At 36.0% G+C, this 18,352-nt stretch overlaps 1 protein-coding gene across 1 annotated transcript; it reads left to right on the plus strand.

Annotated features, from left to right (window-relative positions):
- The first annotated feature begins 671 nt into the window (after positions 1-671).
- On the plus strand, positions 672-17,988 carry LOC118265428 (multidrug resistance-associated protein 1). Its single transcript, XM_035578283.2, has 24 exons — positions 672-837; positions 1,387-1,692; positions 4,335-4,598; positions 4,679-4,872; positions 8,532-8,711; positions 8,910-9,164; positions 9,499-9,736; positions 9,860-9,997; positions 10,109-10,255; positions 10,351-10,435; positions 10,706-10,903; positions 10,987-11,163; positions 11,242-11,375; positions 11,447-11,660; positions 12,107-12,229; positions 12,544-12,647; positions 13,055-13,198; positions 14,054-14,129; positions 14,388-14,608; positions 15,087-15,304; positions 15,384-15,582; positions 15,665-15,763; positions 15,921-16,341; positions 16,417-17,988. The coding sequence occupies exons 1-24, from the start codon at positions 790-792 to the stop codon at positions 16,776-16,778; spliced, it is 4,545 nt and encodes a 1,514-aa protein (XP_035434176.2). The 5' UTR covers positions 672-789; the 3' UTR covers positions 16,779-17,988.
- Positions 17,989-18,352: the final 364 nt, after the last annotated feature.

Consider the following 18,352-nt stretch of genomic DNA (forward strand, 5'->3'; position numbering starts at 1 on the left):
TGTTGCCAACATTAGAAAATTTGTAGAATGTGTACCAGAAATTGGTACAATAAAAATGCATAAATACTATTATCGAAAATAATTATTGAAATATTTTTTTTTTTTATAAATAGGCTAAATAATAGCACTGTGACACATAAACATTATAAGAATTTCTAGATAAAGCATTTCCTAACTAAGAGTAACCGTAACTAGAGAAAACCGTAACTAGAAAAAACCGTACTGAAACTAATTCACAGGTCCGAAGTTCGAGTTTTGTAAAATTCATCTTATTATCGCCTTACACTTTAGTAAGAAAAAATATGTTTACATTTAAAGCTTAGGTTGGTAGACAGAAAAACTGAGTGTAAAGTTGATAGATGTACCTAAACGTTTGTAGACATGGCAACACTGAAGCCAAGACAAGAAAAACAAACCAACGAATGAATTAACCCGTCGTTTACACTACTCTATGACTATGCCTCACGATCAAACTCTAAACATTCTCATTTCTCGATCATTGGATAGTTTTATATAAAAAAAGAACTATTTTTATGTCATTGAGTTAAACTGTGTTACTGCATCTAAATGTAGAACAATAATAAAGCTATGTTTAGAGATGAATGTCGAGACTCACGTCTGTGAATTATTGAGAAATAGTTCAATCCCTTATCTACGGAGTCTGTGGTCGACCTATAAGAAGCAAACTTGTCAGATTTGTTGTCATTTGAAAAATAACTTTTATGCCGGTTGCTTGTCAGTGCGGTAATTTTGAAATAAGTTTTAAAAGTTGTGAAATCATTTTTAATAATGACCTACAACTCTTCATTGGATAGTTTTTGCGGCTCTACTTTCTGGGTTAGTAAATTTACTTAAATATCCAGATCCAAGTGTTAAAATTATTTTCAGTCATAACTTTTTAGCTGCCAAGTTTTTACCAGGGTTTGTCATGTCATGACTTAAATATAGTTATCACTGTATTGTACGTTCTAATGTTGTATTAAATAAATCATACGAACTGAGTCTCGGTGATGTAAATTAAATTAATTCCTAATTAGAAATAGTTAATGCAATGATTGCAATGTTGCGCAATTATTAATGAGTAATCTAGTCTTACTCCGAGAGCTGCAGTTAACCACACTGGCTCAAGTTAGGGTTAAGTTAAAACTATACAAACTTTATTAATAACTTCACGTTAATTCATTAATATTTGTGTGATAAAAGTGGTTATTTATTTATATTTTTTCATTTGTTATTGTGCACAATATTGTGCAATCTATATTGCAATACATTAATGTTGTAACAACTTAACAAAGTTTTAATTAAAGTTATATATTAAATCAAATAAAATATAAATTATGTATATTATAATTACATTATTATTAAAATGAAAATTATATATTTTAGGACAGCAACCTAACATGGTATACAGACAATCCGGATTTAAGTCCGTGTTTCCAAAAGACATTTTTAGTATGGGTACCATGTGCCTTCATGTGGGTGGCAGCCCTGGTTGATGTCTACCATATAGTTAGCAGCAAAGAAGGCAATATACCATGGAATAAGTTAAACATAAGCAAGCTGGTCATAGCATTGTCCCTAGTTGTATTACAGATTCTGAATCTGATCTTAGTGACATATGCATCTTCAAATGAAGAAAATAAAATATATGATGCAGATTTCTATGAACCAGTTGTTAAATTATTAACTTTGGTGAGTATTATATTTTTTTTAATCTATTTATTTATTTACTATACTTGCTTAATACATTTTTAATATTTCATTATAAAAATTAAATTACGAATATAAAAAGCTGTAGTTCACCGGTAATATACTCCCTTTTTCTTATATTATTAGTCTTCTTGAGTTATTTTAAATATATAAACTGTTAAATAAAATTAAGCCCACATTATCAAAGTTTTAACAAAATGTAGTGAATTCCGTATTCGTTTTATTACACTTAGTTTTTGTTCAAACAAGCTTCATTATAATATTATGTCTAGGGGGTATTTCTAAGAACTGTAAATTGATAAACTAAAATATATAAAATTCAGTTAGGCCCTAGATTATATTATGTGTTATGTTTTACTGAAGTTACAATTAAAAATTAATACTTGTGAATACCAGGAATATAATTGAATGGGTTAATTTACACAAGGAGCATAGCATTTCTATAATACATAGTAAATGTAAAAAAATATAGCCATATTTTGTAGATAATATTATGTAGTTAGGTGCCTATTTATAGATCTCAAGTATGCTACAGTTTAGATAAAGATATTTGGATTTTATGTGTAAATAAATAAATAATACACCAAGTACTTGATTCAGGTAAAACTATATCTATATCAAGAAAACACTTGTTAATAGTAATTGATTTTTGTAGCTGACTGTACCACACCTGGCAGGTATTTCTAACAAGAAAACTACATTACCTACCTCATTATCACACTAAATAAATAAACAGCTCCTAGAGTTGTTTATAATTACTGCACAGAGTTTGCACTGATAAAAATAATACATTTCATAATGTTTTTCTTAATAAATAAAGATTCATTAAACATTATGCAAGACCTAAGTACCAAGTACTAAGTTCACTAGAAAATCATCAAGTTGAATAGCTTAGAACAGGAAAATTGTGAATTGGTACCTAAAGTACCTACATAAGGTTTATATTTATCAGTTTCGTAGGCATCTATCATTCAATAGGCATCAGTGGTTAGTTCTAAATGAGTCTGTATTTGTAACACTTTGTCATTCTCCAGCTTATTTAACTACTTATTATGTTGTGTTGTAGGTATACTTTTTAAAGAATAGGAAATCCCATTTCTTATGCGGAAGATCGTAAAAATATGTACTGCTAATACCTATTGATAACTGCTATCTTATTCACGTAAATTTTATCAGTGTTTTGAATCAGATTTATGTTTTATTACCTTGGCAGACGCATCCTTGAGAAAACGCTGCTATTCTAATCATAATATCTACCTTTTTTATTGGATCGTATTTGCTAAAGATTATAATTATTATAACTAAAGAAATAAAAACATATAAGGACTTTTTTACCTGGGCCTTCCCACGTAAATAATGAAGTTATAAAAATGGCAAAACAAATGTTTTTATCTATACTATAAATACTGCAAAACAGGCAAGTCATGTTCCTGGTATCCACTGGTACCATCCTGAAGAAGCTCAATACAGGGGTGTGTCATAAAAAATACCGTGATAAAGCAATTTGTAGATTAAAAGTAGGTACTTGAATACTTATTAGGCACCAGAGGCGCACCCCGAGCGTTGCGAATATGTATTCACATCCGCATCTACAAATGCGGAGTTTTTACGGATGCATATTCCCATCAACATGTAACTACTCGTCTGGTGTTTTTTTTTTTTTATATGACTTACTTAAGTAAATAAATAAAAAGTTAATGTACTTAAAATGTAAACAAAGCCATTTAAAACCCCAAAATCCGCATCAGCATCACATCTGCATCCGTGATTGTGAACTTTTAATATTCCGTATTTGCATCCGCGGATGTCTTGATTTTGACACTGTAACAATCCTGTTAGGTACCTATTTACAGTCTTAAACGTCCCTATTGATTTTGTTATTTACGTCATAATATAGAATAGATAATGTATTTCCTAGCAATCAGTAGATAATAATTATGAGACAGCGACGCGACGCCGCCGGTTCGTAATTATTGACACACATATGAATTTCAAACTAAATAGACTATTCATGTTACTATTCTATTTATTTACAGTAAACGCCGTTTTTTCTTTTATCAAATTTATAAACTTATTTGCATTGCATAATCATACGGATGTATCATGAAAAATCGTCCCTACTATTAAAAATATAGAGCACAAAATATCAAATCTCTCCCGATCCGTGAAAGTATTTATCTATTTCTTGGCCTTTATCCAACCGGTTTTAGCCAGTTTTAGTTGAATCTGAGTATTTTATTCGCGAACGGAGTGACATCTGCCCTTCACAATGCAACATGTGCGATGTTAGAGATATTTGTTTCGAAGTACAGTCAGTCACAAAAATTAATTACCGAATTTAATCATTAAGTTATATGTATAAATACTTGGTAGAGGTAGATATTAAAGTTACTATTAACACGCGATTTAATAAATTTCTTCTCAAATAAAAGAAGAAGTAGGCATACATTTAAACTTTGAAATTCCATGAGATTGGAGCTCGTGCATCATCATCCAACCAAGTTAAATTTACTGGACGCATGAGCAACATGTTCAATTGGCTATTTCATTCACTAATTGAAATGCCTTTCATATTATTTCAGTCAATTTATCGTACGGTGCTCTAATGCTGGTCTTATTTGCAGATGTTATGTATAACGATAATATGCTACAATCGAAAATATGGCGTAATGACGTCAGGAGTGTTGTTTATATTCTGGTTACTCCTGATCTTGGCTGGGTTACCACAACTCAGGACTGAAATAGTCAACTACGACCCAAACAGCAGCGGGTATGCACGATATACATTTGCTAGCTATATCGTGTACTATACGCTTGTAATTATTATGTTCATATTAAGCTGTTTCGCCGATTTACCGCCTAAAGATTCTCCATATACTTACGACAAGGTAACACATCTATTTTTCTTTAAAACTTCAACAAACTTCAAAAAGGGTTCAACTTTTCTAAAACCACATAAACCTTACAGGCACAATCTCCCGAGAAAAGATCTAGTGTACCTAGTGAACTCACCTTTAGCTGGTTTGATCCACTAGTCTTGACAGGCTTCCGAAGATCTCTCAAAGAAGAAGACTTATGGCCGTTAAATCCTGAAATGACGTCTAAAGAAGTCGTCCCTAGGTTTGAGAAGTATTGGCAGAGAGCTTCGCAAAAACGTGCAAAGTAAGTTTTTCTTTTCATTTTCTAGCTTTCACAGGTTCTGCTTCGAAAATGTTGGTAAAGAGTTTTCGTTTCGTACTGGGTACAAAGTATCTAAGTGTATAAAATAAGGGGACTCTTGGTGCCTATCTAGCGGCCTCATGGAAGACGGTAACACAGTGGTCATGTGCTACCGTGCAACTTACACAGCAAGGCTCAAGGAAGACGCACGTCTCCCTAGAGTTGTGCCTTAACAGGGGTTGCATCACAGGGGCTCCGGAGCAGGTCTATTAGAGGACTCGGTGCCTTTTAAAAGTGCTGAGGTTGGCAACCGGGTTGGTTTTAATGAGGTAAAAACCGAAAAGCTAGGCGCCTTTTGAAGGTTTCCCCCATCATCAAAAAACAAAACAAAAAGGCGTATAAAATGAAATAAAATAATTCAATGAGCATATTAAAAAAACGAATAACGAGTCAACAGATAATTTTATTTATTATTTTGACCGAGATAAAAAAGAAAGAGGTTTCGAGTTAGAATTTAGGTATTTACCAGTTTATCTGTCTATTAAAGTTTTTATCATTAACATGTGATACAAGCATGACACTGTGGCATTCATTTAAACATGCAGGAGTTCCTATTCTCGGAAATCCCTGCTGTAACTACCTGAGATTTATTTTTATGAGTAAACAAATAGTAGAGGCTTTTCGGGGGAAATACCTGCGTGGTATTACGTAATTAGGCGGAAATCACAGACAAAAGACGTCATACGCCTGAGTGCGTGAGTTCACTGCACCTTACCAGATAAATTAGATACACCATGTCAAGTGTGGGAAACCCATGCTTCGGCACGAATGGGCCGGCTCGACCAGAGTGATACCACCGGCTTCACAGAAAACCGACGTGAAACAACGCTCGCGTTGTGTTTCGTTGTGTGAGTGAGGTTACCCGAGGCCCAATTACCTTTCCCCAATCTTCCCAATCCCCGATTCGCCTCTGGTGTTTCAAGTGCCCATGGGCAGCGGAGATTGCTTACCATCAGGTGATTTACTGGCCGTGTCCTATAAAAACAAAAAAAAACACTCATATATTAGACAAATACTAGATACCTACTTACACTAGATATTTTACTTAAGTAGGCTGTCGAATAGTATTTTGTCAATTGAAAATGTATTTAGTGATATGCACGTAAATATTGTTAATAGATTGAAGATAGCGAACTAATTAATCCAAAAGACTTAATTATGACTCACAAATATAGGAAAGAAATATGTTATCTATTCTGCAATATTCAGTAAAGCTCAAGATCGAATCAATTAGGATTGATAATACAGTAGGTATACCAACAAGGAGAAATCTCTTTGATAACACTGACAAATATCTGATTATTGCCGACTTGTTATCTGCGTGCACAGTAATTCTTAAAACCACGCTATGAATGACTAAACCCTAGAGATAGCAATATGTTTGTAGAGATAGCTATTATTATTAGCATGAGCAAATACTAACTTCAATTTTGTAATCATTGCGCAATGCCATGTTACATATGAAATATTATCTTTACCTTATAACCTAAGTACTCGAGTTTATGCGAATGTTTCGGTTGATGTAATTAAGTTAATCACCTACAAACTTATTTCCGAAAAACGCTTTATGGCCTATTACCTAAGAAAAATAAAAAATGACAGTAATTTACCGGCTTTGACTGTAGGTACCTAAATGTTAGAGGCTGCATGCATAGCAGTATAAAAATGTTTTATTTTTGAAGTAAAATTGCAATACTACCTCACATCTTGTACGAAGAGGAAACCGGTCAGACTCTAGGCCAAAAATTAAAAAAAAAATGTCTTATAAATAGGATTATTTTAGTACAGCTACAGTCTATAAATAATATTGTTGAATAATATAAATTATTGGAGACAGCGTACCTAGGTACTTACTTGTTTTTACAATAAAAGTGAAAGTAAAACTGCTTGGGTCTTTGTGACCTCGCTTTCGTTTTTAGGTTTTTTTGCGCTTGTCCAATAACTGCCTGCAGAGAGCAAAATATTGCGTTCTGGCTTCGCACCAACCGGTACATTTCTCTGCACTACCCTTTGGTTGACTGTCAGAGAATGCGTTTAAGGCATTGAGTCAGCCATTCACTGTTAGTTGTGTGAAGAAGATTAAATAAAAAAAAATACATCATATTGTACCTCAAATTAATGTAGGTACCTACTGAAGTATGCCTAATGTAGGTAACCTAGTCGATACTACATTTATTTTATTCAAAATTTATCCTTTATTGTTTAGATGCTAAATCTTAAAAATATACATAGACTGACAATTCGCGTTTTGTTTTAAAAATTGCCGCATGCGGGTTTGTTTTGTTTAACGTGATCGATTGATGTCAGAATATTTTTTTATTTAGATATAACATCTTTACTATCGTATAATCATTATTCAACGTCCTTGTAATTACTTACCTATAACCTTATCAATAATAAACCTCAGGTTATCGCCATAAGTACATGTATGACCTTCTTTTCTGTTCAACCTACTTTTTTCCTTTCCCTTTTAATTTTAAAAACCCAAATTCTCCTGCAATCTGCATGTTATTTTATTCTACACAGACGAAGTCACGATATAATAAGATTAAGCCGATAGATATGAGCCTTGATAAAATTGTTTCCATCGGGTTTTCCGATATTAGTCATCAATAAAATAATGACAAATGTTTGACATGTAATAAGTATAATTTTTTATCTTTTACGTTGTCACGTACCTACTTACCTAATTACTTAAGTAGTTTAGGTACTGTGTATTTATGTACCTACGATGATTAGTAGACTTGAATTGTTGTCATAAGACGTCAATGTCATGCTTGCATCTTTTGTACTTAAACGTGGCGCCTTGATGTTATTGTTATAATTAACCTATTATTAGGCACATTAATTACTGTTTACTGGACAGAGTGTCGTTTTCACTCCTATGTTGGCCACACTTTCAAAAAATTAGGTACATGGAAGACCATCCAGGTACCAACAGGGAAGACTCTGTATCAGTATTAGTTGATTGGTACCTATAAATATAGGTTACACATAACATATGAAGTTAGGTTTTCAAGATAAAGTTCTAGTTATGCAATGAAAAATATGGGTAGAATGCCATTGACAGATTAAAAGGCGTGATGTTATTATAACACAATTTAAATTTAACTAAGCAAGTATTACAGAACGAAGAACTTCTCCGTCACTAATTAACTGGACTGTTATTCTAATCAATATTAATTTTCCCAATGAACGCTCACAAGACGACTGCGGGTCATTGAAGTAATTCGTTTTAATTACTACTGTAGCTAATAAATAAGGGTTCACGATACTAGTCGCGGAACAATGAATACTTATTTACAAATTCTCTCTGTGTGGAGATTATATTGAGTTCCCTTGTTTTGCCTAAAAGAAAAACTTATTGCAGAAAACCTGGCTATTTTTTTTGTTTTAAGCTTTAATACTAAGATTTGATGTATCTTACTACATATTTACAGATGGTATCTAGAAGCGCGATAGCGCATCAGCCAAGTATACTTTTTTACCGGAGTAGACTAAATGACAGTAATTTTTTTGTCTATATTGTTTAAAAGCATTGATGTATGCACTAGATTTTCTTCAATACCTACATAGAATACAAAATGATATTTTTCCCCCAGGGCTGCGGACACAAGTGCCTCGACTGCTGATGCTACTGCTCCCATAAATCAAAAGCAGTCAACTAAACCGATATCGATACTGCCAGTGTTGTGCTTAACTTTTGGATACCACTTCTTGTTCGCTGTATTTCTTAAGGTTATCCACGATTTACTCATCTTCGTATCGCCTCAATTACTTGAGTAAGTAACAATATTAAGTACTAACCAAATTCCAATTTATTCTAGCATGTGATTAAAACTATGTGAATTTGTAAGTAGAGTACCCACCCTCTGCTAATCTTAAGTTCCACATTGACACCAAGCCATGAAGGTTTATTTCACATTTTCGGCAACTTAAGATTACTGAATCAGTTTCAACATCAAACTTTATGATTACAGGCATATTATTGGATTCATCCAAGGCGACGATCCCGTATGGAAAGGCTATCTCTACGCAGTCAGCATGTTCTTATGTTGTATCGTACAAAGTCTGTTCCTTGGACAGTATTTCATAAACCTATCCGTAATAAGCATACAAATCAAAAATGCACTCTGCAGCGTTGTGTATAAGAAAGCTCTTTCTTTGTCGAACTCCGCTCGAAAAGAATCCACTACAGGAGAGATTATTAACTTGATATCTACTGATGTCGATAAGTAAGTAAATATTTAATTTTTTACTCTGTCATAAAATAAAATATCGCTGGTTATTCCCAGAAAACAGACAATAGTAGGTAGGTATAGTACTAGTCACAATAGATTTCGCTAGATCCATTTTAACAAGGGACGAGACTATTATTATCAAATACAGAGGAGACTACCAATAACATAAGACACCATGAGAATTTTAAATCTGAAAACTAATAATAGATACTAACTTTGAAACCCATTCGATGCACACAACAAATGCGAAAATAAAGAATTTCTATGTATTGTTTATCCTTTATTTTCCCCCTTACCTGATACTTTAAATTCAAGATATTTTTTGCAGAATTTGCAACTTGACCTTCATAAACATGATATGGTCTGCACCACTGCAAATCGCATTAGCCCTATACTTCCTATGGGGAGTCCTAGGGCCCTCCGTGATGGCCGGTCTAGCCGTCATTATCATCCTAATGCCCTTCAACGGGGTACTGGCAGGATTCCAAGAGAAAATGCAATCAAAATTGATGCTTTACAAAGACCAAAGAATTAAACTAATGAGCGAAGTGCTTAATGGAATTAAGGTAAGATACTTCGGACTTCGGTGTCAATGACCTTGTATTTAGCGAGGTCTACACATATATGTGTATGTTATCATCATATTATCGAGTTTGACTTGTTTATTCTTGTTATTTCCTACCTTTCAGGTACTCAAAATGTACGCCTGGGAAGAAAGTTTCCAAAACCAAATTTTGAGAATAAGGAACAAAGAATTGGCTATTCTGAAAAGGATTGCCATCCTTACTTCATTTATGATATTCATATGGATTTGTACACCTTTCCTTGTAAGTATAGCCATCAATAAATAGAAACTCGTTTCTCTGTAAAATGTTCGTGATTATGTTTTAACGTAATTGAACTTTATTCCATGATCCTTAAAGTTGATTTTTGTTTAGGTATCACTGATGTCGTTCACGTGTTTCGTACTGGTAAACGATACAGAAGTACTGGACTCTAAACGCGCTTTCGTTGCGTTGTCCCTCTTCAACATTCTCAGATTCCCAATGTTCATGCTGCCTACTGTGATATCCGATATTATACAGGTGGGTGTAGTTTCTAAATTAATATAAGATTATGTAGTATACCTAAATGCCTAATGATAATTAAACTTATGACAATCAAATTCTCTCTTAAACAGACTGCAGTGAGTTTAAAGAGACTGAACAAATTCTTGAATTCTGAAGAATTAGACGTTAACGCGATAGAACACAACCCAGATGAGAGTAAGTAACACTGTACAACTTTAAGCGTAAACGATGCTTAGCTTCTTTTTACAATATCGAGCAATGACACCACAAAAAACATCATTAACTGCTCATAGACACGGTACATGCTATAAAAAATATATACTAAGATAGGTACAGGTTGGTATCTACTTTTTGTCTGCATAGCAACCGCTTTTTTGTATCATTATGAAACACTAACGTGCGTATCTGCAAGCGGCAAATCGGTACAAGTATTTAGTAACATTATTACTTACTTATTATTTTTAGAACAACAAATTGTGGTGGAAAATGGTCACTTCACGTGGGGTGATCATGAATCTAAGGCAGTTCTGAAGAACATAAACTTGCAAATACCTCGCGGCTTCCTTGTGGCCGTTGTGGGAGGAGTCGGGTCTGGTAAAACATCTTTGCTCTCTGCCTTGTTGGGAGACATGGACAAGCTTTCTGGACGCGTTAACATAAAAGGTAGTAACCAACTTTCTCAAGAAGATGATTTATTAATTATATTATTGTACTACGACACTAATAAGACTCTTCTTGCTCTCCAGGCAACATTGCGTACGTTTCTCAACAGGCTTGGATTCAAAATGCTACACTACAAAACAACATCCTATTCGATCAACCACTTGACAAAAACAAGTATAATAAAGTAATAGAGGCCTGTGCCCTAGCGACAGACTTAGAAATACTCGCTGGTGGCGACCAAACTGAAATCGGAGAGAAAGGTAAATCATTTTACGCTTCCTTAATGTCAGTGTTAAGTATCAGTTGACCAAATGCTGACAACCCTCATCTGTGTGCAGGTATAAACCTGTCTGGCGGGCAGAAGCAGCGCGTGTCCCTGGCGCGCGCGGTGTACTGCGACGCGGACAACTACTTCCTCGACGACCCGCTCAGCGCCGTCGACTCGCACGTCGGCAAGCACATCTTCGAAAAGGTGGGTGTGGGGCACCCGGTCCACTAGTGGAGTAAGTAGTGCGTAGTGCTGACGGCTCTGGTCTTCTGCAGGTACTGGGTCCCAATGGGCTGCTGAAGAACAAGACGCGGGTGTGGGTGACCCATAACGTATCCTACCTAGCGCAGGCCGACCTAGTCGTAGTGCTGCGCGACGGAGAGGTCTCGGAGGCCGGCTCCTACCAACAACTACTCGAGAAGAAGGGCGCCTTTGCCGAATTCCTATTGCATCATCTTAGTATCGCAGAAACATCTTCAGCAACACAAGGTAACCACTTGCCAATAATAATCTTTAACAAATACTTCAGTAAGAATACTCCTACGCTAAATATAAACTTGCGATTAGCTATCACACTTCCTACACCTATGTAAATATAGTAGACAGAGATACTGTTTCGCTGTTTGTAAAACGAATTACTTTATTACTTTGTGTTATTTTTTAATTCACCTTATTTTGCACCCGTTTATCGTTCCATTTCATTAGCGACATTCACATTCATTATCCTGATTAGAAACCAGAACTCGAATGAGTCATCGCGTCATGGTCTATTTTATTTCCCATTCGATATTTTGAATGAATAGTTAACGTAACATCTGTTGTCATAGCAGTGGATTCAAGGATGTAATTGTAGTAAACACGTCATGCATGAAGGCCACAACAGAATAATCACATAACGACATAATCGATCGCTTAATGTTAAAGTATTCCCGCAGATTTGGAAGGCATCAAGAATGATTTAGAGAACAAACTCGGCTCCGATTTTCAACGGAAATTACAACTGGCAAGATCTATGTCTTCGCGATCGGCCGCTTCGGAAGCCGAAGTTTTGGAAGCAGGTATGACAGATTTATTTTCTAGAAATCTAGAATTCTTGCATTAACCGATCTTACATCGTCTAGAGATCACAAATAGGTACGATCAGCATCTGATCTCAAAAGTACTTAGGTACTTACAGCCACTTATCCTATGTGTATGTACCTATTGTATTTAAAAAGATAAATCTTACGCTCTCAACTCATAAAGATAAGGTTTACTAAAAATATGTATAAGTATGCGTATAAAAATAAAATATTTATAAATAGAGGGCAATAACTTCAAGAACAGCTAAATGGTAGGTACGAAATATAAATATCCAATTTGTATTGTTTAGGCGACCACTCTCAGGACACGCAAGCGAAAGACAAGGAAGGCACCCCAGATGACGAGCAGGCGTTTGACCAACTTATTGAAGACGAGAAAACTGAAACAGGCAAAGTGAGTATCAACATAACTTTCCTATACCAACAGCAGACAGTTAGGCTGCCATTTTTAATAATCCATAGATTAAAAGCCATTATTCATGAAATAGATAGTGTTACCTATTAAGTATATACGTAAAAGTATCTAAGTATAGAGTAAAATTATTATAAGACGACGGAAGCGTTTTTGTTATCATGTTCATCCAACCATTACGCGATAGTTTGAGGATCTAGGATTATCTCCTGTATCGTGGGTGCATTTACACACTTACAAGTTCATATGCACAATAACTATTTTTTACTACGCCACCTTCTTTTCTGTGACAACGCTTTTTTTTTTGAGGGGGAAAATCATCCAATTACTTCTCCCGCCTCTGGAGTGTCAAACACTTACAGACTAAAAACCACCCTGTTCCTACTCCTGTGAAACTGGAAGTGTACATGCATTACCTATCAAAGATCGGAATAAAGTCAGCCATAGCAACAGTTATTATGTACGTCGTACTACACTCGCTACAAATCAGTGTCAACTTCTGGCTGGCGATATGGTCCAACGACGACAAAATGGTCAGTTTTTTACCACCTTCATTGTTTTCTCTTTAAACAGCATGCCTTTTAGGTGTATTAGGGTGTTATTTGAACAATGACTATAAAAACAATAAATAAAATATAACATTTTCTTTACGCGTACTTACCTCTATGTACAATGATAGTACGATTTTCAAATCCTCACAATACTGTAATTATTTGGACCAAGTAACAGCAGCAATAAGTAAAAATAATTACAACTTTTGTCAATTGTGAATCATCACCATATGGGTAACAAACGTACATCGTTCTTATCCACCCACAGGTGAAACTTGTGCATTACCTATTCGGAATAAAGTCTAGCAACAGTTATTATGTACGTCGTACTACACTCGCTACAAATCAGTGTCAACTTCTGGCTGGCGATATGGTCCAACGACGACAAAATGGTCAGTTTTTTACCACCTTCATTGTTTTCTCTTTAAACAGCATACCTTTTTGGTGTTATAGGGTATTATTTGAACAATGACGCAATGCGTAATGTTATGAAATAGTGGAAATGGTGAATCATCACCAGTAACAAACATACATCGGCTAACTTCTTATCACCCCATGTTGTGTTATGTCTGTATGGATATCGTGTTTTTGCAGCTCGAATTGTAGAATTTGGTTCTATATGCCTATCTAAACTGGATTTAAACAGTGTTTCCCAATTGTTTTCCTTTGGCACTAAAGAAAAGATACATAATTACAGCTCAAAATAAAGTAATCTACAATACTTTAGCTGCTTTAGCATCTTCACTTCTTCATTTAACTCATTTTCTTTTGCATCCAAACCTGTTCAAAGTTGTCTTGTCTAGTTTCATTCTTGCAAAGTATGATTCTATTTTGTAGCTCGTGAACGGCACCGTCGATACACAACGGCGAGACATGTACCTCGGCGTGTACGGCGGCCTGGGATTCGGTCAAGGTAAAGAGAATGATGTATCTATCGGAACATTGCACGTCAAACACCGGACATTTATTTGCAATTTTATATAGTTATTGTAGTATAAGTTATTGAATATTTATGGACAATAGTTGCTTAGGCTTCGACACCGGATTGTACAAAATATTCTTGTATTTTCAAAAAATTATCACAATTAAATTGTGTTCGATTTTGCAATATATTATGCCTCTAAAGGCCTTTCTTTCTCATAAATATAACGATACTACTTGGTGTTTTCAGCTCTAGCGTCCCTGTTCACGGATCTGATGCCGTTCTTGGCATGCTGGAAAGCAGCCAAGTTATTACACGCACTAATGTTGGACAACGTGCTCAAGTCCCCGCTGCAGTTCTTCGAGGTCACTCCCGTCGGCAGACTGCTCTCGCGATTCTCCAAAGATGTTGAAACTGTTGACAATTCACTATCCTGGGAGATCTCGAATACTCTCAGTGGAATTTTTGAGGTAAATATTATTACCATAACAGGTTTATGCTGTCGTAAATGTATTTAACAAATACAAACACATAAAAACGTTTCTAATACTGCGTACGCTAGAGTCTACAGGAAAAAGGAAGTTTAGTTTGAACACTAAACTGAATATAACTGTAGATACTAACTTACTTAAAAATAAGCGTAACTGTTACGAATCAAGTTACAAGTTACGATAAATATAATGCAAAAACAACCTTGACCATTCGACATGACAATTTAATATCGACCTGAGTTCAACTGCGTGTCAAGTCCAGCCTATAATAGAAAGCCTTGAAGGGGTCACGGCCATTATTGGGGTGTGTGAGGAACACAAAAGAAATCAAATCTTTGCGTCAACTTGTATAGGTACAAGTTAGTTAAGGACTAATGATAACTTCTTAACCTAAATAAATGACTAATTTCTAGAATAAAGTTTCATGTCAAGTAATAAGAGTTTTCTTTTCATTCAGGTCGTAGGAACTGTCTTTGTGATAAGTTATTCCACACCAATGTTCATGATCGTGATACTGCCCATCGCAGCGATGTACTATATGATACAAAGATTTTACGTGCCCACAACTCGCCAACTCATGAGGATTGAATCAGTAACGCGCTCACCAGCATACTCGCACTTCAATGAAAGCATTTTGGGTGCAACAATCATTCGTGCTTTTGGCGTCAAAGACAGGTAAATACAGAAGCAAACAAAAACGAAGTATTTTGCCCAAACTAAATAACATTCTAATGTAACAAATGTCAATTCACAGGTTTGTGAGAGAATCCCAACAGAAGGTAGACTACTATCAATCAGTACATTACTTGAGCAAAGTTGCGGATAGATGGCTCGCGGTCCGACTGGAGACAGTCGGCGGCTTGATTATATTCTTTGCTGCGTTATTTGCTGTCATGGCAAGGGAAACAATTAGTCCTGGATTAGCTGGTCTCTCTATCAGCTATACTCTTGAAGTAAGTCACCATTCAATTATTAATGTATTCTACCATAATTGCATTCATGGTAACTGATTAACAATTTGTAATCTGTTTTTAGATTACGCAGACTTTGAGTTGGTTGGTTCAAATGATGTCTGGATTGGAGGCAGACATCGTAGCAGTCGAGCGAATGAAGGAATATGCTGAGATTAAGCAAGTAAGTAAATTAAATAAGTAATTCATATCAATTTCACTGTAACTGTAACTTTAGAACTGATGTTTAAACATTGGAGTCCTTGAATTCAAGTTTTCTTATCATTTGTGTATGAGACTGGTTTAGTCAGGTGTTTGACATATGATTGACGTGTGCGTAGGAAGCGGCGTGGACGGTGGCGAACGGTCCGCCCGCGGAGTGGCCGGCGACGGGCGCGCTGCAGCTGGAGCGGCTGACGCTGGCGTACCGCGCCGGCGCCGAGCCCGCGCTGCGCGACGTCACGTGCGCCGTGGCGCCGCGCGACAAGCTCGGCATCGTGGGCCGCACCGGCGCCGGCAAGTCCACGCTCACGCTGGGGCTCTTCCGCATCGTCGAGGCCGTGGGGGGGCGCATCCTCATCGACGGCCTGGACATCGCCGCCATGGGGCTGCACCAGCTCCGCTCGCGCATTACCATCATCCCGCAGGACCCCGTGCTCTTCTCCGGCACGCTGCGCATGAACCTCGACCCCTTCGAGACCTTCTCGGACGAGGACATCTGGCGCGCGCTGGAGTACGCGCATCTCAAGCCGTTCGTGCAGGGTGAGTAGTGTACAGTACATAGTCCCTCGCGCCTAGCGTGTAGTGTAGTGCAGAGTATACAGTAATGTATTACAGGACTCCCGGCGGGGCTGCGCCACGAGGTGTCGGAGGGCGGCGAGAACCTGTCGGTGGGCCAGCGCCAGTTGGTGTGCCTGGCGCGCGCCCTGCTGCGCAAGACTCCGCTGCTGGTCCTGGACGAGGCCACGGCCGCCGTGGACCTGGAGACGGACGAGCTCATCCAGAAGACGATCCGCTCCGAGTTCGCGTCGTGCACGGTGCTCACCATCGCGCATCGCCTCAACACCATCATGGACTCCACCAAGGTCATGGTCCTCGACAAAGGACAACTCGTCGAGTTTGCTCCGCCAGAACAACTGCTAAAGGATAAAAACTCCTTGTTCTATAGCATGGCCAAGGATGCTGGATTAGTTAACTAATTTATTTATTTGATCACTTTTTCTATTTAGCAGCTACCTGTGATAAGTGGTGCTAATTTATTCCAAGTGATATTTCCGGTGCAATTATTTAGTATAAATCGTATTTACTTACCTATTGTATTAGCAGTATTGACGAAATCTTATCAAACACGAATTTTATTTATACATGTCTGCATTTAAATTATTTATTTTTATATCGGAAAACTGCGTTGTAAGTGCAATGTTCCTGTTAGCAAGTTTAGTATGGATGTAAGACAAAATTAAGTTTAGACTTAGTATAAGTTATTTCAAGCATCTCATAAAGTTAAGGAGGTGTCTAGACGAGACTAGTGTGTGTTTATTGTGTACTTAATTCTAAGTTGGATGCACGAAGCTCTAAGTTAGTTTAGGTAAGCACTAAATTTAGTGTAACTCGTAGTATTGCAGTTATTTGTGATTTATACTTTATATTGAGATTCGAATAATTGGGTAACTATCAGCATTCCAATTTTTTGTTTAATTGGTTTGTTCTATACAAACAAAATACCGAATTATTATTTATTTTATTAATTAATATTACGTAGTGATTAGCAAAATGCGGCTATTATACTGTTGTTAAATATTTTAAAGATTTGATATCTATTGTAGAATACACATTTTGCCACACATTATTTTCCCAAAAAGAGGGAAATTTCATAAACCAAACCGCTAAAATTAAACCCCCGACAATAGTAATTTTTATGTATGTATGTGAATTAGTGGAAAAATACTTAATTTTATTTGATACAACACAAACTTCATGGTTGTTATTGAACATTTAAATCCATGCTGCCATAACCATACATATAACATTTAGCATCTTATTTACAAAATTATGTATTACTATTTATTTATTAGTCTTAAGGTTTACAATTAAGTAAATAAATTAAATAGACTTAATATTTAATTTATTGACTGACTAATATGTGATGAAGATCGATATTTTTTTAATCTCTATCCATATTAGTTACCACACCTACAAAAACAGTGTTTATTTTGACTGTATCTTTATATTTGGAAAGCTAATTATGTTTCCTTAAAATTATCAAAATTAATTTACATATTATCTACAATCCCTACAAAACTGTAGCTGTACTTAATATATTTTCGTTAGTAGTTGTAAAGACTGCGCTCTGTAAAATAAACTTTTTCTTTTTACCTTTTGACATAAATAAATATTATCCGGACCATCTTTTAATGGTTTTATTTCAAAACTGCACTTATCGACCCACTCCTTTTAGTTACTTTTATTTTCTAAAATAATTCTGTAAAAACATTTTTATTTAAGTTGCGCGCCATTTTTTTTTTTTGTTTTTGTCTTTTTATGCGTGACATAGGACGTCACAGCCTTACAGAACTTGTATTTCGTTCTTTACATATTATACTCCTGTGTTATACTCTTTGATTTCGTTTTAAGGTACTCTTCGAATTAAAAGCCGCCCGACACCAAACGCCTACATTAAAAGTGTATCTGACAGCAACTGTGCGTTTGTATGCTAGTGATGTTTTAAATTTGTTTGTCGGCAGTTAAGACATGGCCTCTGACGAGGAAACAT

Source organism: Spodoptera frugiperda, chromosome 28 (genome assembly GCF_023101765.2).
Source record: "Spodoptera frugiperda isolate SF20-4 chromosome 28, AGI-APGP_CSIRO_Sfru_2.0, whole genome shotgun sequence".
Classification (NCBI taxonomy): domain Eukaryota; kingdom Metazoa; phylum Arthropoda; class Insecta; order Lepidoptera; family Noctuidae; genus Spodoptera; species Spodoptera frugiperda.

Bases quoted from the DNA above. Each gene is read 5' to 3' on its own strand.
- LOC118265428 (XM_035578283.2), top strand. From the start codon at position 790: ATGACCTACAACTCTTCATTGGATAGTTTTTGCGGCTCTACTTTCTGG. The intron at 10,436-10,705 runs GTAAGTAACACT...TATTATTTTTAG, and splicing joins AGAACACAACCCAGATGAGA to AACAACAAATTGTGGTGGAA. The intron at 14,609-15,086 runs GTAAATATTATT...CTTTTCATTCAG, and splicing joins CTCTCAGTGGAATTTTTGAG to GTCGTAGGAACTGTCTTTGT.